The 27,680-nt window shown below is 40.5% G+C and overlaps 1 protein-coding gene and 1 long non-coding RNA gene across 5 annotated transcripts in view; one reads left to right on the top strand and one right to left on the bottom strand.

Moving 5' to 3' along the window:
* Window positions 1–27,680, top strand: part of LOC113037029 (TIAM Rac1 associated GEF 1) — a 39,795-nt gene that overhangs the window by 2,439 nt on the left and 9,676 nt on the right. For 2 of the 4 annotated variants that reach the window (XM_026193733.2, XM_080289244.1), the window contains exons 2-15: window positions 14,631–14,715; window positions 14,810–15,707; window positions 16,674–17,133; window positions 17,499–17,671; window positions 17,871–18,095; window positions 19,458–19,643; window positions 20,850–20,996; window positions 21,127–21,201; window positions 21,610–21,780; window positions 21,951–22,055; window positions 22,484–22,565; window positions 22,771–22,857; window positions 23,832–24,044; window positions 25,777–25,877. In XM_026193733.2, coding sequence (XP_026049518.2) covers window positions 14,820–15,707; window positions 16,674–17,133; window positions 17,499–17,671; window positions 17,871–18,095; window positions 19,458–19,643; window positions 20,850–20,996; window positions 21,127–21,201; window positions 21,610–21,780; window positions 21,951–22,055; window positions 22,484–22,565; window positions 22,771–22,857; window positions 23,832–24,044; window positions 25,777–25,877 — 2,913 coding nt within the window. In that variant the 5' untranslated portion in view covers window positions 14,631–14,715; window positions 14,810–14,819. Of the gene's footprint in view, window positions 1–5,830; window positions 6,032–8,850; window positions 8,874–14,630; window positions 14,716–14,809; window positions 15,708–16,673; window positions 17,134–17,498; window positions 17,672–17,870; window positions 18,096–19,457; window positions 19,644–20,849; window positions 20,997–21,126; window positions 21,202–21,609; window positions 21,781–21,950; window positions 22,056–22,483; window positions 22,566–22,770; window positions 22,858–23,831; window positions 24,045–25,776; window positions 25,878–27,680 lie in introns of those variants that run through there. The other 2 variants (XM_026193735.2, XM_080289243.1) reach the window with 2 other exon arrangements.
* Window positions 20,607–21,727, bottom strand: LOC145420221 (uncharacterized). The gene is made up of 3 exons (XR_013901531.1): window positions 21,589–21,727; window positions 21,088–21,187; window positions 20,607–20,952 (listed from the first exon to the last, which is right to left on the bottom strand). It is a non-coding gene; the product is annotated as an uncharacterized LOC145420221 (long non-coding RNA).

The raw sequence follows: 27,680 nt of genomic DNA, 5'->3' as shown, positions 1-27,680 counted from the left end.
AATACTGAAGGCAGTCTAATGTTTTTTGCTTAGTGCCAAGTGAATAACATACAGAGATCAGTGTGATCATACTAACGCCAACCATTCACTGAAATGTAAACTTACTACTACCTTTTGCACTACAGTGGTTTGAATTGTAACTTCACAACCACGGCTGGATTTTTGTTAGATCACTGGTATCCCAGTGTTGGCTTTTCAAACAATCCATTTAAACAGTCAGCGAGTAGGAGAGGAGGCGTGTTGTGGAAATATTAATTACAGAAGTTAGACCACAACCACAGAGCTGGAAATCCTTTCCAAAAGGAAACTTATTTTATACTGCTAAGCCGCTGATTGTAGGTATTACAATGAGAGTATTGAGTTGAGCTAAAGCCTCAGTGCCATGTACACGCAGGAAAATATTACTAACAGCCATTACGCTGCTTATTAGCTTTTGGCAATAAAACAACCACCTCTATATTCCTAATTGCACATTGCTTGCAAGAATTGTAAAGCATCTGAACAAACTCCTGGCTTACATGGAGTTGTGAGTTTCTGTCAGTATCCTACTTGCTTTAGCAGAGTCCAAGCTCCCCAAATATTTAATGGTAGAACTACTGATCAGCACTTGATTGATCCATTGACTCTGAATGAGAATCAAATGGGAAACCAGCAACTCTGAACATGGATATATCATTTAAATTCTTGTTGAAAGGTAAAAAAGTTTGTCAAATGTGAGAATTTTCTTGCCTTCCGTTTTTCATAACGGAACGTTTAATGTTTTGAAGTTTAAGGTAAAACTTGAATCAGGTTGTTATACACAATTTTTTTTTTTTGTGATCTGACACTATTGTGTAACATTGATGTTGCAGCTGCAAACTCTGCTATCCAGAGTCTTGTGATAAATATGGTCTTCAGAGGTTGGTTGCCAGATTTATCTTGTGAGAATTATGTGCTCTAATACTCCATGGACCGACAGATTTTTATAACAGACTAAGACATATTTCACATTGCAGCCATATGCACAAGTGAAGTTATCCATTTTTTTTTTTTTTTTTTATCCGTTGATCTCAAAATGTTTAGTACAACAGTTTTGAGTAGATTAATTAAGGACACCCATGCTTTCCAATCCACTTCTGTTTACATCCATGTGATACGGTGTGGCAGACGAGAGCTCGGCATTCCCTCGTTTCTCCTGACAGGACATCCGTCTCCATTAGAGAATATTATTAATATCCATCTTAGGATGGTTAAGAATGTTGCTCATTGTTTGCTACACGTGTAGTCAAGTGTAGTAATTTTATTCTAAATCTTAAGCATTGTACTTGAAACAACCTTTGAACCCCGTGTCTTCATATCACATGCATTTCGAAAGGTCTTTCATGTTTTTCTAATTTAACACAGATTCTCAGGAAGTCGCCGTGTATTCCTGGCTATGAAATGTCTGTTATGTTGAATTCCTAATATGCTGACAGTTTGCATTATCTCGAGAAGCATCTAAAGGGCTTGCCAAGATTTGATCCCAGATGCTTCCAGAGGACAACGCCTCCAGCAGTGCTGCACATCAGTGTAACTGTGATGCACTCCATATACTGTGAGAGAAACTTGTGTTGTATTCCACTAAGCTTAGAAAGCAAGAAAACCAAAGGACTTTAACTTCCTAAGTTTTAGCTTCGAAAGTGCTGCAGAGGCATTTTGTATGACTGTAAGCCTGACCTCTAAGCACAATGAAAACGCAGGCTTCTCATAAATTATTACAGACTTAGATTAACATTCTCAAAGACGGCATGAATAACATTGTGCTTCTTTGTCAAATCAACTTCACAGCAAACAAGAGCTTCAGAACCTTATTACCTTGTTATTGGGATATTATTGTGTACATGCAGTATTCAGTAGCGCCTTTAGTACGCGTTTTCCGCAATGGCTTTTGGAAAGATAAATGAGTATTTAAACATCGTGTTAAAGCTGTGTTCCTTCTATTTCTGAGCTGTGAGAAGAAACGTGTGACCAGCTGTCAAAAATGCACATGGCGATGATCATCAGCTTCACGTGGCTGATACAGCCTTGTGGTTTAGGATGAATAATAGATACTAAGTGCACAAAACTGCTGAGGCTATGAGTCACTTTGGGGTGATGGGAGTTGAGCTAACTTTAACACACCATTGGTCACAAAAAATAACTTTTCAGAGCCCCTTTTTGCTTGCCTTGGTTTGAATCTGCGTCGAATGCGCTTTCACCGGCATACAAAAACAATTGGTTGCCAAGGATATGCTTTCAAAGCTCCCTCAAAAAACATTTATTTGGTCACATGGAAGTTAATCTGTACTAAAATGTGGTAAGATAAGTCTAGGTCACATAAAGTACAAGTGCTTTATGTCGCTATTGGTGTTTTAAATGCCTCTAGTTAAGAGAAAGGTAGATTTTAGATAATTACTTGACTTTTAAACCGATTTATACATTTAAAATATTAATAATTTGCATGTTTCAGCTATCCAGTTGCTATTGCTTTTGCCTATATTTTTTTTTATCTTTTATGATATAATAGACATATTAAATGATATTCTGATTATTTTTTTGAAAGCTACCAGAATGTATTTAAAACATTTACATGAGCTTACACGTTTTATAGGCACAACTGTGTATGCTTTGTGTAACTGGCTTAGTATGTATCAGACTCTACAGAGCAATTTATAAAGACACTTTAAAATATTACTGGCATCTTTTAATAACTAATATTGGGGAGCCACCTATGCTGCATAGGATCAATCCCAACCAATCAGTTCCAGCGTTTTCTTTACACTCTAAATTATTTCTCTCTCTATACCAGCGTCTTTGAAGTCTACTCTTGAGAGGCAAGTCTCTGCTGGAGACCACTGGATCCTCCACTAATGATCTCTATCCAGGCTGGGCTTGCTACTTTCATGTCTTGCGTAACAGTTGCATTTTTTTCTCTTTAGATATCATTCGTACATAGTGCTCCTCTTCAGTACAATGGATCCACAGAAGGGCACGGATGAGGGAGGGGGTTGGTGATTGAGGAGACCTTCAAGAAAATAAGACAAACACTTAAACCCTCGTGGTGATGGATGTTCTTTTTAATGTTAATGTCAATTTGGTGGCTGAACCAAATCCTGCATATAGTATTAGACCCAGCGTGATGTGTGAACAGTTTGTATTTTTCAGAGTTGTTGATTCAACATCTTGAGTTGTGGGTAAAACTCATCCGTGTCTATTTGAAGGAAGACGATAATTGGTGTAAGACAAGAAGGTATCTTGGCTTTGTAGTTTGTAGTGGTTGCTGTTTTTAATACACATCCATAGTTTCATTGTACTCGATTTGTTTAGCATTTCGTATAATATTGCAGATGCTGCTGAATGGCAGGCTTTGCCATTAAATTTTGGGCCTAGTCAGGAAGTCATACTACTGCAACCTGATAATAATAAGCTACGTAAGCTTGCATGGCCCTTCATGGAAATGAGTTTTTTGTGTGACCAGTAATGTTTTTGGTTGCAAAAGTATTAATGCAAAATGATGGTGACTTTAACTTCAAAGCTACATCACGTTGAATGACGCACCACTTCATGGTCCATTCAGAATTGCTATAATAAAGCAAGTGTCATCAATTATTAACTGACCTTTATTTAAAGCTGTTGTGGGGAGCAGCGGTTTGATTTGGCTAGTTAGACATGTTGGGTTTCTTTGCCTTGAAAAAACGACACTGACTTTTGCCATGGCTTGAGGAATCAATGACCTCACTACGGAAGAAATTAGAATTTATGTGACCGAGTAACAGTTATAGCAGTTATGAAAAAACAAAAAAAAATCCCCCCCAAAAAAACTCATTGTCTTTGCAATCACATTCAAAACCCACCTTGGGGAAGCCATTCTCCAATTTAAATGAGATTGTTTTTTTTGTTGAAGACAAAGCACAGCTTATTACTAACACCACCCCTGCTGCGAAGCCTTGTGGTGACAGCATCCCCTGTTTTACTGGCAAAGTTAAGACACAAATTAAAGGGGGTGTAGGTAAATTTAAAAGGGGGGAGAGTCAGGGGCTTCCTTACTACCTGAATCCAGCTCTGTTTTGTTGAACATCCAATACATGTTTCTACTCTGTCATTCTGATCTTGAACTTAACTATATCCTCACAAAAGTATTCCTGTGATTACTTTGCCTTCAGCTGATTTTTTTCCCCCTCTTGCTATGGCTGAAGGTGATTGGCATTGATTGTGGTTGGTTGTGACACCTGCACAGCATCAGCAGTCTGAAGTGCTGTTGTGGATCTGTACCCGTAGTCTCACCTGCCAAATTGCTCCAGCGGTATTGAATGTCCTGTCAATGTATTGGATGTCCAATTCAATCAGCATCCAAATTGAGTGCAGGCAGCGCTGGTTTTAATAGCCTTGTGCCAGTGATGAGAAAGCAGAGTATTTTTTTTATCTGAGCTCCATGCAAGCAGTCTACATTTCTGAAATGCCTGTGGTGACAGCAGAGGAGGATTCAGCATTAGCCTACATTTCACTGACGGATGCATTTATTGCAATGCTGTCTTATTCATTTTTTTTTTCTTTTTTGGGGGCAGGGAGTAATTCCAATCTCATCTCATGTAACACAAATTTATTAAACTTTAATTTTATTCTCCGATGTTGTTTATTTGAAAAGTAACTTTAGATTTGTATTGGGATGTGGGTTTGATGGCCCGTTGTTTTTAAGCAATACTCTCATAATAACATCCCTAGTGTGTCATGTGTACTGAGATCTTTTCAAGATCAAATTCCACCTAATTGTTTGCTAATTGGAAAAACAATTAGTGCCACATGGTACAATTTGTGTGTCTAATGCTGACAAATTACAGGTTATGCTTTTGCATGCTAGAGATATTTTTCTCTATGATTAAAACTTGGTGGTTATGTTTATTATCATTATCATTTTTTTAATATTAGTGGCATAACCTTGGTAGAAGAGGAAGCCAGCATGACAACACTGTAGGGCCATCCCCCCCCCCTTTTTATTTTTTAATTTTTTTTTTATTTTTTAGGTTTTTGTCATAATCATCCAAAAGTCTAGACATGGCAATTCATCCCACCAATCTCTGGACTCTTTCTAGACACACTAAGCTCTGTGAACTCTATGCCTCTTCTCTCTGTGACTGTTAGGGTGTCTATGCTCTCAGCTAGCTTGGGGCGTGTTCAGTTCAGTTCAGTGTGCATGCAAAGCTGCTTCTGAGGCGCATGATGCAGGCTGCAGCTGAGCAGACACTGCTCTGCCCTCGCTTCCCTGTCCTATCCTTTCTCTGTCCCCGCGTCCTCTGCCGGTTCCGTCATTTCAAAATGAATCCCACACCTCTGTCACTGCTGATGTGAAAGCCACACGACATCACTGGTGCTATGACAACAGCAAGTCCTGCCTCTCTCACATTCACAAGTGCATTGTGGGCTGTCAGTGAATATACCAAATTACAAACTGCAACAGAATAACTGTGACCTTTCAGCCTTCATTGGCTTAGAGGCACACATTAATTTCATTTTCCGGAATTTTGTTTTAACGAATCTTCAGACCCCTTTATCTTTGGCAAAATGAAAGTGAAATTTACATTTAGGCTTCTGATCAAAATCAAAAATGAGCAACACAGGCCTGAATCTGACTGTTCTTTGTCCCATTAGTTTGTTCCCAATAAACCGTTCTGCAGCATATAGTGTAAATATCATGCTTCCTTAAAGGGAGTGGAGGGGCAATTATAGAGGAGGAGAGGGAGGAACATGCATTCCTGTTTGTAGTTTAGGGGGTTGGAATTATAGAGTGAAGAGGGAGCAACAAGGGAGGGAGTAAAGAGTGTGAAAGAGTCAGCTGGAGAAGGGGAGGGGGTACAAACGGCACTCCCTCTCTCCCTCAGTTCTTCAACTCATCCTTGGATACAGGAGTCAGTCTGCTGTGGACTTGCAGGAGGAATACCAATCATCACCTCATTTATATTTTGAAATATCCCTCTTATTGGTGCATCAGATTTAACTGGAGGAAGAGTAGAATTATAACTTCCATGAGAACATTAAGGTAAGTCACTAGTTGTGCATTTTCTGTGCCATGCCGCGTGTTTGGTAGTTGGTTAGGAGATAGAAAAGGCAAATGGCTCTTTACCCTCAAGCTTCCTACTTTCTAAAAGTGTTGCTAAATATCAGCAGTTCAAATGTCACACATTTTCTGGTACGTTTCAGTAGTTAAATTGGTCAGATGCAGCCAGCTCTCTCGTGAACCATATTGTTCCCTCCTGAGATGTGTAATTTCAGGATTTATTAGCTTTGACTGCAATATTCTCATTAGTGTCCACTCGTTTTTGCATTCCCATTCTTCCAGCAATTTAATATTATATTAAGTTGTAACCATACCCTGAGGCCCCGTAGCCTCAGGGTATGGGGATTCCTCAGTGTATGTACCTGTAGTAATCCTGTGTATTGCAAACTTTAGGCAATAAGGCATTGTGTTATCCACTTCACTCCTAGATGCAAACAATGCACCCTGTGTCTGTGTCATTGTAATGACAAAGCAGTGGTGGTGGTGGCAGGTTTGTGATGCTGACAAAGGGAGATGATGAATTGCAAATGTGAGAGATGTCCAAAGCCAAGGAGAATTCCCAGAGCGCATCACGGGGGGAGTGGGGGGGGGGCTTTACGTTGTGAGTTCATTTAAAACCCGAACTTTGTGCTTGAAAGCTGGTTGTGACTCCTGCAGTGGGGAGAGGGCGAGAAATGGTCATCTGGTGTTATAGTTATGGTAATGTATTGACTGTTCACGGCTTAGCAGGACAGGGGGTCGGATTCTGGCCTTCAGGCTTGTAAATCTTGATGATGCTCCTGTTGTGATTGGAGGAAAGCAGGCTTCGAAAAACACAAACTCTGAGTTCCTGTTAAAAGCTTGACACAAAAGTCACATGCAGTGTCCTCAGTCTAAATTTGTCTTAACAAAATTATTCTCAGCAGAGGAAAATAACCACTGATTGGTTTGCGCAATCTTATGCGATAAGCTTCACTTAATTAAAAGTTATTACCGTGTGCCATGAAACAAGGGTTATATTGTAGGTTTACAGGCTAAGAGTTCATCTGAGATCACGTGGTATTTCAGATACTAAGCTCATAAGATTTCAACTGAACTATTTGAGGCAGAATTCAGCATGCTGGAACTTGCTCTGCCACAACTCAAATTATTTTCAGTTTGCAGTTTTATGTGCATAAAACTTTGTTACCTTTCAAAGGGACTAGAGCATGTACTTACGATTGCAGGTATTTTCTTTCCTGGTAGTCACAGAATGTTGGGTTTGCTATTCAGTTTACTTATAAGCCTGAGCTAGGGTAAGAATAATATATACATATGCACTTTTTTCTTCTATAGCATTTAGAAAAGCAAGTATACAACTGTTTATAAAAATAAAAATTAACCTAACGTCGGTGGAATTTGTGCGACATCCCACAGTCTTTAAAAATAGAAGCATACTTTGATGCCTCCATGAGATTGAATTACTGCTGGGCTGTCATAATAAACACCATTTACATCCCACTGAGCTTTGTGAAAGTACATTGTATCTGCTGTCGGTAAATGTAACCTAAGGTGCAGTCAAAAAAAAAAAAATCCTTCAATATCCATTAATATATGAAACCTAATGGGTGGAGGTGCTGTACTTTACCTGAAATTTGACTTTCTAAGTGACATGCCACAGGCTGATAAAGGAGGCTTGTGCTGGAAATTGTAATCAGGGATGTTTGGAGGAAGTGGACAGATTTCAACCAAGCTTTGTGTAGTCATGTGTGTCAGGACTGTGCTCAGTTCTGCCTCACTGCACAATGCAACACAGTGGGGACCCGGGAGCTTCAGGGGTGTTGTGGTGAAGGTGGAGCTTGGGAATGACTTCATGGGCTGTTTTCACAGATACATTGGTGTCAAATCTCCTCATTGTGTTTAAATTGTATAGTAAAGTCTTAAAGAAACACAGCAGCCCAAGGAGCCGCATGCACTTGCATATTGAGAATGTTATTTTGGAAATCCCAAAAAGTTGATTCTGTTCATCTGGATGCAGCGTTTTCAGTGGGAGAAACGTTTTGTCACTCATCCAAGTGACTTCTTCAGTTTCCACTGAAAACGCTATGTCCACATAAACAAAATAAAGTTTTTGGGATTTCCTTAACTGGATGATTGAACATGCATCAAATGTTATTTTGGAAAGTTTTTCTTCGCTCAGATGAACTCGCCTTTTCCTAGTGTACCAGTATTAGACACACTATTCCATCTGTTTGGAACACAACCTGAAATGTGCATTCCCTGCTCATTAATATTGAAATCAAAATGATGGAAATGGGTCTTGACTCTGACCCAGATGTGATATTGAGTGGGGTTTGTACTTCTGGTGCAATATAAAAGGAAACGCACCATACTGCAGCGTGCTTAGTATTCCCACTCACTGACCTGGAAGCAAAGGATTGGGTGAGTGAGAGAGCCTGAGTGCAAAACATTGTCCCCATGTTTTTGTTCCCCACTTCGTACTATCTTCGTACTTCATATTATCTCTGTGCAGACTTTTAGCGTTCTTGTGCATATAGTTTACTTTTATAAAAGTTGTGTAAAATTTCATATAATCACTAAAGTTTTTTTTTTGTAATCTTCCAGATGTTTTCATACACCATCCCGTCCCAGTCATCGGTTGGTAATACCTCCTGGTGCATTTACAGATTTGTCACACCAGATAATGTTTTGCTAACCACTGGGTCCCGTCATTGATACTGTCGATCGCAAATCTATCATCGTAAAACTGCCAAGAACATTTGTTTCTTGTGTCCAGGGGAAATGGCTGGGTATGTTTGGAGTCGGAGTGTGGAGGAGGACATTGGAAGTCTGGAATGTGAAGCATGTAAGACAGAGTACTTTTGATGCTCCATGTACTTGGGGGAGACCTTTTCTCTGACAGTGACGGTTACAGGATATGAGAAGGTCAGCTCGTGTATGTGCTGATTGTGGTTTAAATATTTTGTAACAGCGGCTCAAACCTTTTTCATAAAAAAAGAATTTGCCGTTTTCATCCCAGATTCACACTTGTGTCACAAACTGTTGAGTCTTGATCTTGGATTTTTGTTTGATCTGCCTATCATTAACGTTTCCCCAGCTTCTGATCCAGTTCCACATTATCAAGACTAAAGTTTAAATTACTCTTCAAAAGATTTGCTTTTTCTTGATTGGGTACAACACTTTTATTTTTTTTTTTAATTTTCACATATCAAACAGCAGATTGTAGATTTTAGAAAAAATCCTTTCAGATATTAGCGGAAATGTAAAAGAGCTTTTTCAAATGCTCTGATACAGTCCTAAATGATTACTACACAAAATGAGCGTTGCTTTAGAGATTCAGAGAAGTGAAAATAAATGAAGGGATGAAGGCAGGAGGAACATTTGGAAATATTGATTTAGTTAAAACAAATGGATATAAAGTGATTTTAACAGAACACTTCATATGAAACAAAAACAATCACTTCCACAAACCTGTGTCGTCGGTCCCCCACCCCGCATGTCATAACAGTTGTCCACAGCTTAGTTACGCCTTCCACTAACAGCTGTTAAAGTACTGTTAAAGTAACTTCAAAGGTTGTTAATGAGGAGGCAAAGAGCCATGAGCAGGAAGTGATCTTATGGCACCTTAGCTGTGAACCTCTACACAAGCAAATTGCTGCTATTAATGGAGGTGAAAGTATTATGACCTCACAAGATCTTGCACCTACAATGAATTTGGACAAATGTAGGATAATAGATGATAGTTTCTATTCTCTGGGCGTTTTATTACACCTCAAACTCTGGTCGTCATTTTGACAGATACTGTGGAAAAAAAGACGAGACATTAATTTTTCATAAGTTTGTTTTTATCTGTGACCACAGAACCGTATAAAGTACTCTTAAGTCTGCAGAGTGGACAAAAGACATGTTGACCCAATAAAACCTGCAGTTTATGCTGTATGCAGCTTAAACATCAGCAGAAGAGTTGACCTCTGCACATGGCATTGAGGGACAAAGGTGCCACTAGGCTAAACAATACCAGCTGCTGCTCAGCAACAGGCTCAGAAAAAGCATAGCGTTTCTTTTAAAACGACACAGCTCCAGGTCATTGCTGTATCCACATTTTGCAATCAAGAATGATTTATCGACAAAATCCTTTCCACTGAGTGGAGCTCACTTGCATCAAACTAGCTCTGCTGGCGTTCATAATTCGGCTTTGTATGTTCTGGCATCCTTCGAAGGGTTGCTCTCCTACATTAAAAATGCTCCATAACACCCAGCCACCTGAGCCTCTTGTGACAGGGTCAGACAGGTCACACACAGCAGCCTCACGTGCCCCGCCGTACTCTGAAACACATAATCAGATCAGCAGCGAATGAAAATGACTCCGTGGCTTGGCTGGTGATTTGTTTTTGCTGAAATGTTGCTTCACCTGCTACTTTGTCAATGCGGCTGTTAAAGCCATACATGCTCTATTTGTTATTTTAGAGGTAAATTTTGAATAAAGCTGCATAAATAGTGTTTTGGCCGATCCTGTCTAACCTGATTTGTTTTTTTCATGATGCATTCAGCAGTGTTAGCAAACAAAGTTGAGCTGCTTTCCATATCACTGAAAGCCCCTCTTTTCAGTTTGTTTGCTATTTAATGTTTCCAGGGTTACAGATTACAGTTGGAAATTACTCTTTGAATATATAACCATAGTATATTGTTTTAATCTAAGCTGTTAAATTACTTTTAATATGGATGGGTTTTTTTTTCTGGCACAGGAACCTTTTGAAAATGGATGCAAGCTCTTGTAATACCAAATTTCCCTCTGGCCTAATAGAATCTTGAATACAGTTGAGCCCACTCGAGAGCAGAAAATGAGTCATGAGAACAAGGGTTTGTGTTTAGTGCTTCCATTTTCACAGACACATATGACTCCATATCAGTTGGGAAATGTGAGCTGTCTTAAGTGCAGTCTTTCAGTGGTTAAACCCCCTCCTCTTGCTGCATACAGCTACCTGTGTTATTATCTCTGGAGACCAGAGTGTTCAGATTACAGGGTTTTGTGTTGGAGCTTGTTACTGGTTGGGCCTGGCTTGTTTTTCCTTTCACAGTTGTACCTAGGTCAAATGGCAGGAATGTGTTGCAGGACTCCAAACAGCTTTTTAACAGAGATGTTTATCATCACATTTTGTTATATGTCTTTACGTAAGCCTTGCTTTTTTCAAAAATGCACTGTAGCCATTGATTTTTTTTTTTTTTTTTTTTTTTTGAGACGTAGCCTGATGGAGGTGCACGTCAGAACTGCAGACTTCCTAATAAACAGTCTGTGTTGATGTAAGAATAGTCCAGATGATAGTCTGATGAGTTCACAGTTAGTCACTGACTGTCCTGTGTCTGGCGTCCAGCACTCACTTGTTGGGGAGCTCCTGCAAAACCAAATGAAATATTTCCAGTAGAGAGAATGATGCTGGTGTGAATTATTTTTCACTGTGTGCTACATGTGAGAAAAGAAGACTTTAGACAAATGACTCAACCTGAATCTCCTGGCATGAAGTTCAGCTCTGTCCATGTATACAGGAAAGTCTGACCAGGTGTTTCATGGTCTTTACCTTGTTTTCAAAGACCTTAAGTTGTATTTTGACCATGGGGCAACAACTTGCATGATGTCTGAAAATGATGCAAGCGGCTTGAATTTCATTCCTTGAGGACCTAAAGGTGGGTGGAGGGTTGAGACAATTTCCCCTCATACCTGTTCCAGCAGGCCCAAGAATTTGTATAAGAAGGACTTCAAAGTGGTCTTTACTAACAAAAGGAACTTAAATCTACCAGTCACATATTTTAGGGATGACAGCATTCCACACAACAGGTCATTCAGTGTAAAAACAAGTCACTGCTCCGAGAAGAGTTGATTCTGGCATAAATCACATTGCATGATTTTAATGTTCCAGTACAGTCCTGCGGTTATGAGGGATAAATTTGAGATTACCATAAGTGTTGACATTATCAACCGAGTTGAAAGTGTACACTTAATGACTCTCTCTGACTTTTTTGTAGTGTAAAAAATATAAAAAATAGAATACAGGATGCCTGTATATCATTTCCAAAAAAGAACTGAAAACCAGAAGATCACCACAGCCCATCTTAACTGAGCTCTGGACCATTTAAGAAGAAGGCAGATGTGTTTCTGCATTTTCTTTATAAAGTTTCTTTATTTCTTAAATGATATTTTGTACTCTAGATTATGAAATGTCCCTTTTTTTTTTTCTTTTTTACAGTTTTAAGATGAGAAATCTTAACCATACTGTCCAAACATAAGCCAAAAAAGTCACCAGGTTGAACTGTGGTTCAGGCAGCATGGGAAATCACTTTCTCACGTGGATTGCCCACTACAAAGTTCAAACCTTGTGTTTTGCTTTTGCATGTCATTATAGTAAAGTTACCCACCCCTTAATAATCCTGGAACCACTTTAATTTTTGAAAGTCTCCAGTGGGAACTCTTTAGATTTGGTTGATCTTTCATGGGATCACCAAATTCTGATCATCCAGTGGAATTAACTTGTGATGTGTGTTAGTCTGTATTTCTAAAAGAATCCACTGGGTGTATGCGATGGGATTTTAGCGCCCTAAAATATCTTTTCCAGCCGTGGCATTTCTTGCTCATGTATTAATAAAGAGCTGATGGTGGATTCTGTGCGGCAGCAGCATTGCAGCTTCAGAGAACATTGTGTTTGGGAATTGAGGCCATTTAAAAGTTGTATTCAGATGTTCTGGTAGCTCCAGTGCAATTAAATTTAATAATCCTGCGTTTTCATTTTTGAACAATGCATTCTTAAAAATTTAGTATAACATTTCTCTGGGTCAGCCATTTAAATTATGTGTTTTGCTATACCAGGAGCTTCAGTGTAAATCATGTTCAGTAGGAATCTGTGTTGTGTCTTTTAAACAGTGCCAATAGAAACTTGCTGACTGTTCTGTTCCCTTTTCAACCTATTTATGGTTTTGTGGCAGAGTGATTGGTGGCCATGTATTCTGCTGAGAATTTATCGGATCTTTTTCTTTAAATCTGCTGATTTGTTAGGAGATGAGTTGCATTTATTGCAACATTTGGTTTGGTTTGGTCTCATGGATTTGGCTGAATATTCATTTTGTACATTTTACTTCCAATTTCACTCATAAGTTTAAGCGTACAGATATAGATATGTAAAGATAATGTGTTGTGTGGTCACAGTAATGCATAACTTTGTTGCAATTCTATTGTAGTCCAAATTAATCAGTAACGTTTTTGGTCTACAACACCTGGCTCCTGAACTTCAGAGATTAACAAATGAGATTCCTGGGTTCCAGCGAGATCCATTTGCATCACTTGTAATTTAGTTCTGGTCATTTTGCCATTTTACATACACAATAACACATTTGTGCTACAAATAGCAGAAACTTCAACCATAAAGAGCAACCATTACAAGGTGGACATTTTTCTCTCCTCTTCTCCATTTTTAAAAATTAAGGTTATTATGTAGGAATGCTACGTGAAAAAACTCCAGAAGTGGTCCACAGTATATTGTAGTGCTTGCATTTTGTGAGCAATGCTTGTATGCCTCAGTGAATATCATTTCCTGTAACAGCTTTGGTGTTTTGTTTTTTTTCATAGTTCTTTCCCTCCTGCGTTTCCGCTCTGTTCTATTTTGTACCAAATGGGATTAAATGAAATAGCCAACACACTGCAGAGTTATATAAAAGATGAATGTAGTTGTGTAAAGTTCAAACATGGTACACTGCAGTACCAGTGAGGGTTGATGAGTGGACAGAATAAGGAGGGAGGATAAGGATCAAAACGGGGTCAACTTCCATTTATGTAAAGCCCCTCCTCACAGTAAGCCTGAGGGCAGCACCAGAGGGTTGGGCTTATTTGCTTATTTGCAAAAACACAGTACCCCCCCCCCCCCCCCCTCCCCCAGAGGGTCTATCCTAAAAAGTGGAGAAGCACACATCGTGAGAAGCAGCGGCCACAAATGAGTTAGCTAATCTTCTGTCCCATCTGTTGGTGGTCCCAAAGTGGAACAGGACTTTTGTTTTCCTTTTTACATCACACTGTCCGGCCTAAAGGCGGATAAATAGAGTCCAAATGTGCATTATAGTCAAAGCTTCTGCACCCTCCTGCTCCCAGTCCTTGTTAATGCAGGAAGCAGTGCCTGAGAGCAAACAACTATATCTCTGCATGGATGGTTCATTCCAGTTCTGAATAACTCATGTTCGCTCACACTGTCATTAGGTACCCTCCACTTCACAAAATCCCTGTACATATTGAAGGGGGCTTGAGTGGCTCACATCCTCTACCAGTCTAAGCACAGTGTTTATTTAGCTGACTTTACAGATAATTACTAAAGAAATAACTGCAAAGCAAGACAAGTTACAGCTCTGCGTTTATAACATCTACCATTATCAATTCTTTTTATGTGAACAGTGTCCTATGTTTTAGGGGAAAGCCTAGGATGGAAACAACATGTCATGTTCCGTCTTTACGGGTCCATATCTGTAGACAGATTTGTTGAAAGAGTACAAATATTTAGCTAAGCCACACATAATTAAGAGCACACAGGTTTTGTACTGATTTTTCATCTAGATATCTGTTTTTCAGAGGTTTGTGGATTATACCAGCCAAAGGAACAAACTGTCTTAAGATCCAGTGACAAAATGCCAGAAAAGTCATTACGGCCCTGCAGGTAAAACACCATTCAGATACAATTCTTTTCTTCTGTATGTCTCTCCTTCATGTCCCCCTAGGTTTATTTAATCTGTTTCCCCCTGTCCGTTTAGCCTTTGAATCATGGGAAATGCTGAGAGCCAGAATGGGGACCATGCCCTCTATGGACGTGGCTATTTGTCACGTAAGCACATGTCTCGGTCTCTTCGCATCTCCAACAAGCAGTCCAGACGCTCTCGCCATGCTTCATCAGGAAAAATAGAGCACAGGAACTCTGAGACAAGCACGCGCTCAAGTAGCACACCCAGCATCCCACAGTCCCTGGCTGACAATGGCCTGGAACCCTTCAATGAGACAAATATCCTCCCAGACTTTGGAAGCCCCATTTGGGTGGACCGGGTGGCCATGAATCTGCGTCCAGTATCCTTTTACAATGACCTGGCCAATCCCTCAATGCACATAACCCTACCTGGTCCCATGGCAGAGGAGGTGCAGGATGAAGATATGTACGCAGGTGAAGTGAAATACCTCCAGAAAACCCCAGACTGCTCCAAGGAGACTGTTGGCTTCAAGAAGAGGTCTAAATCTGCAGACATGTGGCGAGATGACAGCCTGGAGTTCTCCCTGTCTGATGTCAGTCAAGATCACTTGACCAGCACAGAGGAGATTATAGACTTGACTAACGAGAGGGACTTCACTGGCTGCGAAGGCCACCTGCAGTCCAGCCCAACAGACTCCACTGACAGGGCAAACTCACTGGATGAGCTGTATAGCCAGATGAGTCCTGCCTCCAGGCAACTCCATGGCCGCTATGCAAAGTGGCACAACACCAACAGGGCTATCAGGGAGGGTGAGGACGATAAAATGCTATCTCCATCAGACGAGGATGGAAACACCTACGGTGCATACACCCTTCCCTGCCGACGTTCACACTGCTTGTCTGAAGGCCTGACCAGCCACCAAGTTGAAATGTGTGCCAGCATGCAGGGCAGGAGGGCGCAGACTATACAGGTAAGATCTGTAACTATTTTATAATGTACTGCTTGTTTGCACATTAAATTTAGCTTTAAAAAAGTAATTGAAATGTGGTTATTAGAAAACAGTAAAAATTCGAGTGCTGATGAATTTTTGATAGCCTGTTGGATACATATATGTCAAGGACCTTCCTTTGTTTAATGCCGTCGTGGATATTCTGTTCTGTTTTGGACAGAGCATGAAAAGCTGTGCTAAATCTGAAATGATCTAGTAGTAGTACAGCTCCCTTCATTCACTTCCCCAATGAATCTGTGAGTTTGTTCCGCTTCAGTCACCTCACAATAAGCTGTTAAAACAAACTGAGTGTAAAAAGAAAGCTTGTGTGGGACGAGGGAGTCGTAGTTTCCTGAAGAAACTGTTGTTTTTCTTGTGAGAGGAGATTGCGATGATGGGAGGGGGCGAGCACAGCCTAAAGTCACTCTCTGTTAGAAATACCTCGGCCTTTGTTATGATAATGAAGGGAGGCCTGTGGAAGAGTGTAACAGTAAAACGTGCATTGGTGGCCCTGTCTCTACGGGGCACCGTCAACTCTGGTGAATGGAGCTCTGGACCGCATGATTAGGTCATGTGACCAGATGGAGATACCAAGCTCAGTGTAACCCCCTTCATCTCCCAGGAGCCTTTGACCATGTGGGTAGGAGAGGGCAGACCCTGTGGTGCCACAGGCCGGGCAGGCTGTGCTCACACAACGGCAGACGCTTTGCTGTTGGCAATTAATTTTAAGCAGAAACTCAGGGTTAGACAACCTGTGGGCTCTCATTAAGCATCTGTTTTTTGTTTGTTTTTTTGCAACATGTTTGCTTTTCAAAAATGCTTCTATCCTTTATTTAGAGATAGACGATCAGGTGAGGGCAGCGGTTGTTAATGACCAGCTGCCCTCTTAGTGATGAACAAGAAGCTGTGATGCCGTCTCACCTGTTTTGTGCTTCTGCCACAACTCAGGATGTCACAGGCGGGGAGGGCAGCGAATATGAGGACAGCGGCATCGACGGGGTGACGGTGGAGCCGGAGCACCAGTCTCGCCGCTACAAGACCATGTCGGCCTCCTTCTCTGTGTTCTCAGTGCATGGCAGGAACATGTTCACTGGCAGTGACAGCGGGAGCAGCAGTGGCGGCGGAGGGGCCAGCGAGTGCGTTCAGGGCGTGTACGAAAACTTCCGTCAGGAACTACAGATGAGCTCCTGCCAGACTGAGAGCTTGGAGGAGGCGGGGTCTGCCCTAAGTGATGAGCAGAGCACTATGAGCTCTGCCTACCAGTCCGACCTCTTACTCAGTGTTGTCCAAGGGATGGTGCGCAAAGCTGGCAAACTTGCTGTTAAGAACTTCCTTGTGCATAAGAAAAACAAGAAAGTGGAGTCAGCCACAAGGCGCAAGTGGAAGAGTTACTGGGTTTCTCTCAAAGGTGTGTCATGGCCTCAGTGGTATCATTAAATTTACATTTTATTGCACTGCAATCCTGTAATGTCAGCCTGTGACATCCTGCTCATGCAAGATAATATGTTTGATGCTATTTAGTTACATGCTGACATTCAAAAGGGAGAGCAAAGGTTTACTTCAAATAAGATTTCTTTAAGGCATTATGTCACTGGACTGGACTTGAAATCAATTTAGAAGCCTGTGTCTAATAAAGCCTTTCTCCCTGACTCTTGCCATGCTGCACTTCTTAATGTTGGCCACTGGAGAGCAGAATTAAATTGCTTGAGGAAATCTGACTTTCTTGTAAAACTAAATAATTAAATCAACAGTTCCATTGTGTTGGTTTTCCAGGTTGCACGCTCTTCTTCTATGAGACTGATGGACGTTCAGGAATTGACAACAACAGCAATCCCAAACATGCCATCTGGGTGGAGAACAGTATTGTCCAGGCTGTACCAGAACATCCCAAAAAGGACTTTGTGTTCTGCCTCAGCAATTCCCTGGGAGATGCTTTTCTGTTCCAGGTAAGAAAATGCATGTATGTCAACTGTTCTGTGAATAAATACAAATTTAATTTGCATACATTGCCCTGTATTGACTGTATTTTCTTTTTATGATCTTTAAAATTCTGGCCTTTTAATACATCAGGAGCAAAACAAAACAAAAACAAAGGAGTTTGTGTGCTGTGTAACCTTTGACCTTTCATGGTCCCTCCCCCTGTAGACCTGCAGCCAGACAGAGCTGGAAAACTGGATCACAGCCATCCACTCAGCATGTGCCACTACTGTCGCCCGCCAGCATCACAGAGAGGACACTGTTCGGCTACTTCGCGCCGAGATCAAGAAGCTCGAGCAGAAGATCGACATGGACGAGAAGATGAAGAAGATGGGAGACATGCAGCTGTCTGCTGTCACTGACACCAAGAAGAGGAAGACGATCCTGGATCAAGTAGGTGTCATGCTACTTTCTTCCTTGAGCTCATGTCAGGCAGGTGTGCAGGGGGAAAACATTTCTGAACAAGGCATGGAAAGACGACTTACTGCTATATTATTTCTGATTACAAATCACCTTTCTATAAAAATAGATTATTTCAAAAGAAAACAGTGAAGTTAAACAAAGTTTTACCAGTTTGATTTCTTAATGCGTCTCTATAACTTCAATACTGATAGAAAGTATATATGAAAAAATGGGTTGAGTAGCTTCAAAAAACACCTGGAATGCAACATAGTGACTCCTAGCTTGGCTGAATATTTATCAAATAAGGATGGAAGTATGAAAAATGCCAAATATAACTGTGCCCCATCAGTCAGTTTTAGTTGTGACATACTTGTTTTTCAAATTTAAGCTTTTGCCCATCCCTCCTAGTAATCAGCCCACAAAAGTTCAGTTTTGTCTGGATTCATAAGCATGTCAGGAAGACGTATAAAAAAAGCATTATATCTATTTAAGAGCTCTTAAGACATCTGTTAAACCTCAATGAGAACCAATCCTGAGGAATCTTTAGCTTAATTAAAAAATGCTAAAGATCATTTTTAGTGATATTTTAGCTATTGTTACAATACTTACAGATATCAAATGTAAGTATGTATTTCAGTCTTGTATCCTCAGGTTTTTAATACATGGAATATGAGGAAAAGAGAGAAGCAGGGAGCAATGAGAGAGGATTAAGTTGCAGATTTAGAGGAATCATCCGCTAGAGGCTGCTAATGCTACAAATGTAACAGCCCCCAGATTGCTTTTTATTTTTCTTATTGTAATATGCACTTTGCTCTGGTCAGCCTGACATTCTCAATTAATTGCAAAGTTCATATTGTCTTTAATGGGTCTGTTTACAGAAAGGGGAGAGATCGCTGTTGTTTGGTCCGTTTGGTAGTGGCTGGTTGGAGCTGTTCTGTTTGGCAGTGTCAGGTTTCAAATTGTGAGAACTGAATGGATGTAGGACTGCTCCTTAGAAAGCTGAAACGCTCCCAGCCTCTATCTGCCAGTGGAATGCGCAGTATTGTTTCTTTCTCGTCTCTGGGCTACTTGGCAGTAATACAGAGCACTCTGCCATGGAGCTGGCCGCCTATTCCAAACACCAGTGCAGGACCATGACAGGGAGGGGACAGCCCAGTGAATAATCACAATGTCCTGCTCTACTGCCCCAATAAACATCAAACCATTAGGCACAGAGAGAGTGCAGGTTGGCAACACTTTGAGAAAAGTGGTAACAGAGCTTCTATGGAAGTGAGGAGATGCCCCATCTTAGTCTGAAGTTGACAGACAAGGGCATTAATGAACTATTACTGTTGTGTCCCTCTCAACCTGCAGATATTCTTGTGGGAGCAGAACCTGGAGCAGTTTCACATGGATTTATTTCGCTTTAGATGCTACCTGGCCAGCCTGCAAGGAGGAGAGCTGCCTAACCCCAAACGCCTTCTGGCTTTTGCCTCTCGCCCCACCAAGCTGGCAATGGGCCGGCTGGGTATATTCTCGGTCTCTTCCTTCCATGCATTGGTAAATATTCTCTTCTTTATTTTTGCTGCTGAAGCAAACACAATGGCATATTTTAGTGTCCTTTTCAATTTCTTTTTTTTGTGGAAAAAGAGACCTGGAGACCTCAAAAATGTACCTTGGAATTGATTATTATATTGGGGACAAACATCTATCTAAAGTGCACTTAAGTAACAGTAGCTGTCGCTGTTGCAGAGCTCAAACCTGTTCTCATAGTGTTAGTAAAGGACTGTGAAATCTCACTCAAAATACACTTTGGCATCACTGAGCACATCCAGTGATGCTCTTGGCAGGACAGTCGAGTCCAAAAACTACAATGCATTGTGTCAAACCACGCTTTTCTTTTTTAAAAATAACGACTATGCTATTTATGAGCTCGGGTCTCACGTAGGTCACCCGTTTGTGAGGGTTTTAGTTCAGTTTTGGCCTCCCACTGCTGCTGCAAAGAGGTTATGTACTTCACATCTAAAAGCACTAGTAGTAAAAGAAAACATCTGATTTTTTAGCGATGTTTCGCAGATCACTGAGGTGCTTTTTCCCTCACCACCACCAACGCAGTGCTACAGAGCAGGTGGGTGTTTGAGCTGGGAGATAGCAGTTAAGGATGTCTAACAAAAGACAACTGCTAAGAGCTTTCCTACGCTTTCACTCCTCTTGAATTTACTCTGTATCAGCACTGTGCACTCACCAGAATGGCCTGCAAAGTGTTGACAGAACAAATGACAGAATGAGTGCCTAGGCTAGTTTTAGAGCCTGCTGCAGGCACAGTGCTGATATGTTTAATTCAGTATTTATTTAAAAAAAAAAAACAAACCTTTTACTTATTTCTTAATAGTTAAGCAGCCTAAAAAATGTCCAAGTCTAGTTTTCATGCATAATATTTGACTACTCTATATCTGTATGATTAACACGACCATTTATTCAGTCACTTAAGACAAGGTAATTTCCATAAACCACTCAGTGAAATGTTCCTTGATCACTTTTTTTATATACTCAGTTTTATTTCTTCTTTCTCTTTTTGTCAGAACTGTAGCTTTCCTCTCTTGAATATTTATGATTTTATTTATTTTAAAACCCCCTAAAATATGCTGATATGCTGCACTTCTCAAGTCATTTTGGCAAAATGGGATTTGACGCGAGGTCAAACAGATAGCTGTCGATCTCATTTGATCCGTTTTTGACCCCACTTCGCCATGTTACGTTTTCCAGGTGGCAGCCCGCACAGAGACCGGAGTGAGACGGCGAACGCAGGCCATGTCTCGTTCCTGCAGTAAGCGCAAGAGCAGGTTCTCTTCCCTCTGGGGTCTGGACACTACCTCAAAGAAAAAGACAAAAGCCCACCCAACGGTCAGCCAGGTCTGTGAAGTGTTCCACCTCCTTCCAAAATTTCCGCGCTTAATCACAGCTGACAAGTTACTTTTGCCCATTTCTCAAGCATCCATCCTACCTGACTGGTAACTTGCCATTTTGTTGTTTGCTCCTGCAGGTTTTTGCTGATGGTGAAGAGCCCATTAAAAAGCCAGTAGATGGCATATATGTTGATCCTGCTAAGGAAAACACAGTAAGGATGAATAATTCAGTTATCTGTTTGCATTCATTTGTCAGTGAGCAGTTGGTCAAACAGAAGTGCGAACTTCCTCAACAAAATATGTGGCCAACATTGACATCAGTGAAATATTACCCCTTAATGTATTCTGAGTAAGCGCCAGAGCCAAAGTGAAGAGCTTACAAGCTGTGACAGCTACTCAGGAAAATTAGAGCTTTTAATTTTTCTTTCATTCCCCATTTAAGCAAATGCACTATATGGCTTGGAAAGTGTATTCCGACTACTCTGTGATTTAGAAGGAAGATGCAAAGTATTGGTGAAGATGGATTATTTTGGAGACTATTTTAGAAGTATTATCTAATTTAAAGAAGTCAGACCTTGCAGTAAAGTGTGTTTAATTACTTTGGATGTCTCCATTTCAAGAAAAGTGAGGAGGGAACTGTGAAAAGCCTTCCACGACCCAGCACAGAGAGCGATATCTGGGTTCCTGACCACCTTACACCCTCCTGGGTATGTCTCCCAAATGACCAGCCCGTGCTAACAATCATCCAGCCAGGAGAGTCTGCACTGTGTGTTCTCGAGTCCATCTGCAAGGTAAAAAAACACAGAGCCTCGAATGAGCTACGGTTTAAAGCGATATTCATAAGACGCTTAAACTGAAAGCCACACTGAGCCAGAGAAATACCATCTGTTAGGAAAACATGAAAGATATCTCACTGCTGCGATTCTGGATAAATTTCTGTCTTTTTGTGCTCATCCCACAGGCTCATCAGCTCGATCCCACTAAACACTACTTACGACTCAAATTCCTTATAGAAAATCAAGTGCAATTCTACATTCCCAAACCAGAGGAGGATATATGTGACTTGGTATGTCACTGATATCTTGAATATGATCTTTCCTCCCCTCACAGGCTGTTTTGAAAATGAGTCAAGGTCAAGAAATGTATTTAAAAAAATGTCAGGAGTTGATTTACAATGTATTAGGAATCACAATAGGAAAAAAATACTACAGCAACAAGGTTTATAATAAATAAAACTGTGCCTGGGAGATCCATGCACCAAAAATAATCATGGAGAAGCTTTATAAACAATATCTGTAACCTCTTTTGTAATTAAATCATGTAATCATGACATAGCAAAGAAACTCCTCTATAAAGAGCTGCTAGAGCTGCTTTGTCTGAAAGTACAGAAAATTAATGGCCTCCTTCCATGCTGTCAATAACCCACCCACCACGCCATGAATGAAGTAGGCTGTTGTTTCAGGATGTATAATGACTTCCTTTTGTTCCTTGCAGCTGTACAAAGAAATTGAGCTTTGCTCTAAAATAACTAAAGTAATCCAGTTTGACAGAGATGAATCCTGCATGATTGGTTACGGTAAGAATAATTTTCTATCTTTATTTAGAATGCTGCAATGAAGTCAGTGTTAAAGACTCGTATTTCTGTTTTCTTCAGCATAAGAATTGATTTTCTTTGACTTTTTGTTAACCATCCCTATTTGTCCCTCTGATGCTTGGCTAATATCATCATTTTCTCTCTCTCTCTGCTTTTCTTTCTCTTCACATTTCCCTTTTGTGTTCAGGTTTCTCCATTTCGGTGGTGGAGGAGGATGGAGTACAGCAGCTCTACATCACTGATGTAAAGGCAGGGGGATTAGCCTTTGCTAAAGGTTAATTATCCTTCATTTCTACTGAAAGAACTCTTCCTAAACACACTTTGCATCTAATAAGCCACACTTTAAAGGAAAATATAAACAATGCAGGTTGCCTTAGCTGTGTTTAGTGCTTCTTCATTTTCTCACATCAAGGCCAGGAGAGTTTTCATCTCCTGCTTGGTTTCTCTTTCGAAAAATGCATTAGCACGTTTATTCAACAGGTAGAGAAGGTTTTAGAGGACACAACACTTCTCAAGGGTGCTGATTACTATAATCATGCCTCTCACTGGCCTTTATGAAGAATTATGTTGAATCTGACACTTAACAACGGCTGCTTCACACTGGCTCTCCTGTAATGAAGCTGAAGAGCTGAATGATGTCAAAATAAAGATAAAGAGCATTGATCCCAGAACAATTATGACTGATGTTGGACAACAAGTGTTAATGTGTTACTGGCTAATATTTCACAAAAAATAGAGAAACGGGTCATGCCTGTGGGGCTGAAATTAAAACAACAGTCTCCAAAGTTGTAGATTGTGGCTCAAGAGTTGGGAGTTTGTCCGGTTCGAGCCCCGGCTTGGACAGTCTCGGTCGTTGTGTCCTTGGGCAAGACACTTCACCCGTTGCCTACTGGTGGTGGTCAGAGGGCCCGGTGGCGCCAGTGTCCGGCAGCCTCGCCTCTGTCAGTGCGCCCCAGGGTGGCTGTGGCTACAATGTAGCTTGCCATCACCAGTGTGTGAATGTGTGTGTGAATGGGTGGATGACTGGTTGTGTAAAGCGCTTTGGGGTCCTTAGGGACTAGTAAAGCGCTATACAAATACATTTTACTTAAAACACCATTTGAACATTTCAAGCAGGAGTTGTTTGATTATTGCTAAAGATTAGGTCATTACGATCTGATATTAGAGAACATTTTTTTTAGTAAATGAAGGAACAGGAGACCGTAAACTGGAGCTGATGCTGAAAGCTGGTTGTGCATGTTTTTGCAGGTCTGAACGCAGGGGATGAAATACTTCAGTTAAATGGAAAAGACTCCCATAGTCTTAATTTCTCTGACATGAAAGCAGCATTCTCTCAGGCTTCACTGGCTCTGACAGTCAACACCTTGCCTGCGGTGGACCGCCGTCAGCTCTGCTACTTGCCGCCACGCCGCTCAGATGCAGAGGAGGATCTCTACACTGACATTTTCTCCCAAAGTCAAGGTAAAAGGAAAAAAGACACAAATGGTATACTTTAACATTATGCAGTGCTGTGTGGAGTTTAGTCAACCTTTCTTTCTTTTGCTGGGGAAAAAAGTGCAGTGATTTACTGAAATATATGCAAACATAAATGATACTACAGTCAATAAATAACAACAGGATTGAAAGTCAATATTTGCTTTGAATTCCTTTATTCTTTAGCACAGAACTCTTTTCTTTCTTTTCTTTTGAAGTCTCTTAGCCAAGCTTATTTTAATTTCTTTAAGTAGTCTTCAGGAATAGTTCCAGGCTTTCCCGGCTTGAAGGACATTTAAAGCTCTTCTTTCGATGTTGGCTGCTTTTGGTTTCGTTCTCTGTCACAATATTTGTTGCAGCCCAAGCTTTGGGAAGGCCAATCCATGGCTGGTAGTTTTCCATTGTGTGTTTTTTCTATCCAGGTTTGCTTTTGTTGAATTAACAGTATGTTTGGGATCACTGTCATGCTGAAAAATGAAGCTCTTGCTGTTAAGACACTTTCCAAATGCGTAATGATGGTATCTGATGGTGTTTTCCTAAATTCTTAATTTCCAACATCACTAGTTGAAATGCAGCCCCAAACCACCACAGACTGTTTCATAGATGCCTGTAGACACTTTCTGATGTACCTTTCTCCTGACCTTCTCCACATACATGTACATTCATTCACTTCATAAGATCCGCTGCCACTGATTTTCTGAAGTCTGCCTTTTTCTCCCCGATGCCCACCCTTCTACTTCTACGACCATTTCCGATTAGGCTTTAGTGAGGAGCAGATGGATCAAATGAAGGACCAGATTCATCTCTCTGGTCCTCATATTTGTGCTGAATTTTTTTTCCTGTTTCTGGAAGACTTTCACCTACTGTACATAGATTTTTAGGCATGCCGCTTTTTCCTCCACTTGCTCTGTTTTTGGGGGGTTTTTTTAGGCTACACTGTACACCATGCAGAGAGATGCCAAGTTTTTGGATAACAGCTATTTTGGAATCACAATTTTGGTCCAGAAATACAATTGCATCTTTGTAGGACAGATTAAGAGGGCCACATTAACAAAAAATGTAGATTCCTGAAAATGGTCAGGTACAGGGATTGGATGAAAAAGCAGCCAATGCCCACAGAAAGATCTCAACTTTCAGAAAGTGTGAAGAATGACTGCGCAAGACCACTTTAATGAATTACAAGAAACTCCAGCTTCTTGGAAGCCAAACATAAAGATATGATGGATGGCTCAACACTTTTGCACAGTACTGTATTTCACTTACTAATTTAAAGTGCCACTGGTGCTTCCATCCTTGCATGTTTATAGGTCCAATTAGCAGAGGTTAATGAACAGTTTAAATTCAATTCCCACAAATCTAAAGCGTATCAAAGCCATCAGATGCTCACAGTGTGGTGATGTTTACGTACTCACCTGGCATGTAAATGAATCAGAAGCGTGCAAGTAGGCAAATCTCAAGCGTATATTTTATTTCCATGCAAGAAGAACTGACTTTCAGACCATCATCCTTAGCGACATCAGTTTCATTAATGCAAACACAACAGATTTACTGGATTTAAATGAGGAAAAATAGGACATTCTGAGCAGTTAGCTTAGTGGATTAGTTTAGGAAGGTCTTAAATCGTAATAAAATGACAAGGCAAGTAAATGTATTAATCTAATTTAAAGGGGGGGGGGGGGGCTTTTGTGACGCATATACATGACTGTTTTGTTTCTCTCAGAGGAAATCCTGGATGATGGAGTTGGACTGTTTCTGGAGAGCTCAGGAGACAGCCTGGATGACGACTCTGAGATCTTCAGTGAGTTCGACGAGTGCACAAAGGTAAGAGCACAATGTTTATCATCACTTTTATTATTATTATTCTTAGTGTCATCACAGAAAACATCTGACAACCAAGCTTTCGTGTAATATTGCAGCGCCTATGCTTCTTTTCCGTCCTTGTTCTTTACAGCACACCTCTTAGCTCTGGTATTATGAAAAAGCACTCACAGGCATTTCGCTTTGCCACAGTTTGACTCACCATCTGTTACTGGCTCATTTTATCTTGTTTATGAAAGCAGAGCAGCATCCATAATCAACATGAGGGTGTTAACCCCATGCTTCTCAACACAATCTGTATCAGGTTTCTCTTTTCCCTCCATGACACACAACTCTAATGGAATTTCATAGCTTCTGACATGATTAAATCAAAGGGACCTAAATACAAAAATATCTCATCATTGCTGCATGAAGTGTATCTTATGCACTGGAGACAAAGGACAGGAGAAATGATTTGCTTTGAATGAAACAGCCGAGTGATGGATGGGTTTGATTAAGCTTGCATTGTTATTGCTTGATTATGCGAGGTTAGTAGGACCAGGTAATAACTGGGGGTGGATTCATTTTTAGCTATAAATGAACAGAGACAAGTTTAAAATAGAAAGCACAGAGCACTACTGCCAAGACAAGCAAATAAGTCTCAAAGACCCACGTGTTGCTGTTAAAGTGCTATGACTAACAAAGATGTCTAATTCGAAAAAAATGGAAGAAGAAGAAAGGCGAAAAAATAGTTAAAGCGGCAGTCCTTAATCTGCTCTCTGTAACCGACTTCAAAGGATCACTGGGCACTTGCTCATGAAATGCTGAATGAAAGCACTGATGTGCTCTTGTAGATTAGTTTATCTCTCATCTCTTATGACAACACTTGATAACGACATCATTTCTCATTGTACCCGGTTAAATTGGGAGCTCACTGCAAGAGCTCCAAGGATCAATGTGATATCCTCAGACATCCTACTTACCCTTCAAATTCAGGGCTGGTTACATGACTGCTTCTTTATACGTTGTCTGTTTTAATCACGCCGTTGAACTTGTCTTGCTTAATGAGCAGCAGTTAATCAAGTGCAGCTCTGTAACTGCCTTTGTAATTATTAATGATATTATAGGGATGAGGAAAACGAGTCTAGATTATGAGTAAACTGAAGGACAAAATCTGTGGTTAAGATTGTGATCTGCTCTGTTAAATACTGCTTTTTCAGCTATTTTTTTTTTTCTTTGAAAAAACATTGATTGCTTTCATTCTCCTTTGGGCTTTCTGTTTGAAAATTAACCGATAGGTTCCTTTTGTGAGATCAGAACTCGCTTTTTTCTTTGTGTAGCATTGACGGTATGTGAATCATTAAAAAGATGGCCCTGTGAAAAACCTCAAAGCAAAGAAAAGCTGAGATTTATGTCCTCGTATCTGAAACATGTCTATATGTTTTCTTGAAATCGGCTCAGGAGTGGCTTAACAAAGTGATAAAAATATTAGTTGGTGTTGTTGTGCACACCATGACTTTGTATGACAACAGCTGAAAAGATGATCAACGATTTCCTACTTTCAGTCATTGTCAGACATAGATAGCCAGCCTAACCTTTGTAAGATTGTATTTTGTGCTATGAAAAACACATAGATTTCTAATTATTTTATGGGGCAAAGTACTATCACTGTTTTTCTGTCTTGTTATTATAAAAGCTATGTGCAACATAACCTCATTACGTACTACATATTCAAAGCAAGGACTTTGGCACAGACCACCTACATCATTTCTCAGCGATGCCAATTTGTGTGCTCTGGCTACAGGCTCAATAGAGAAGAACTCAGTG

The sequence above is a fragment of the Astatotilapia calliptera genome, chromosome 14, assembly GCF_964374335.1.
Source record: "Astatotilapia calliptera chromosome 14, fAstCal68.1, whole genome shotgun sequence".
Lineage (NCBI taxonomy): Eukaryota > Metazoa > Chordata > Actinopteri > Cichliformes > Cichlidae > Astatotilapia > Astatotilapia calliptera.
The sequence above is the reverse complement of the archived record's forward strand: the minus strand, read 5'-3'. Positions and strand labels throughout refer to the sequence as shown.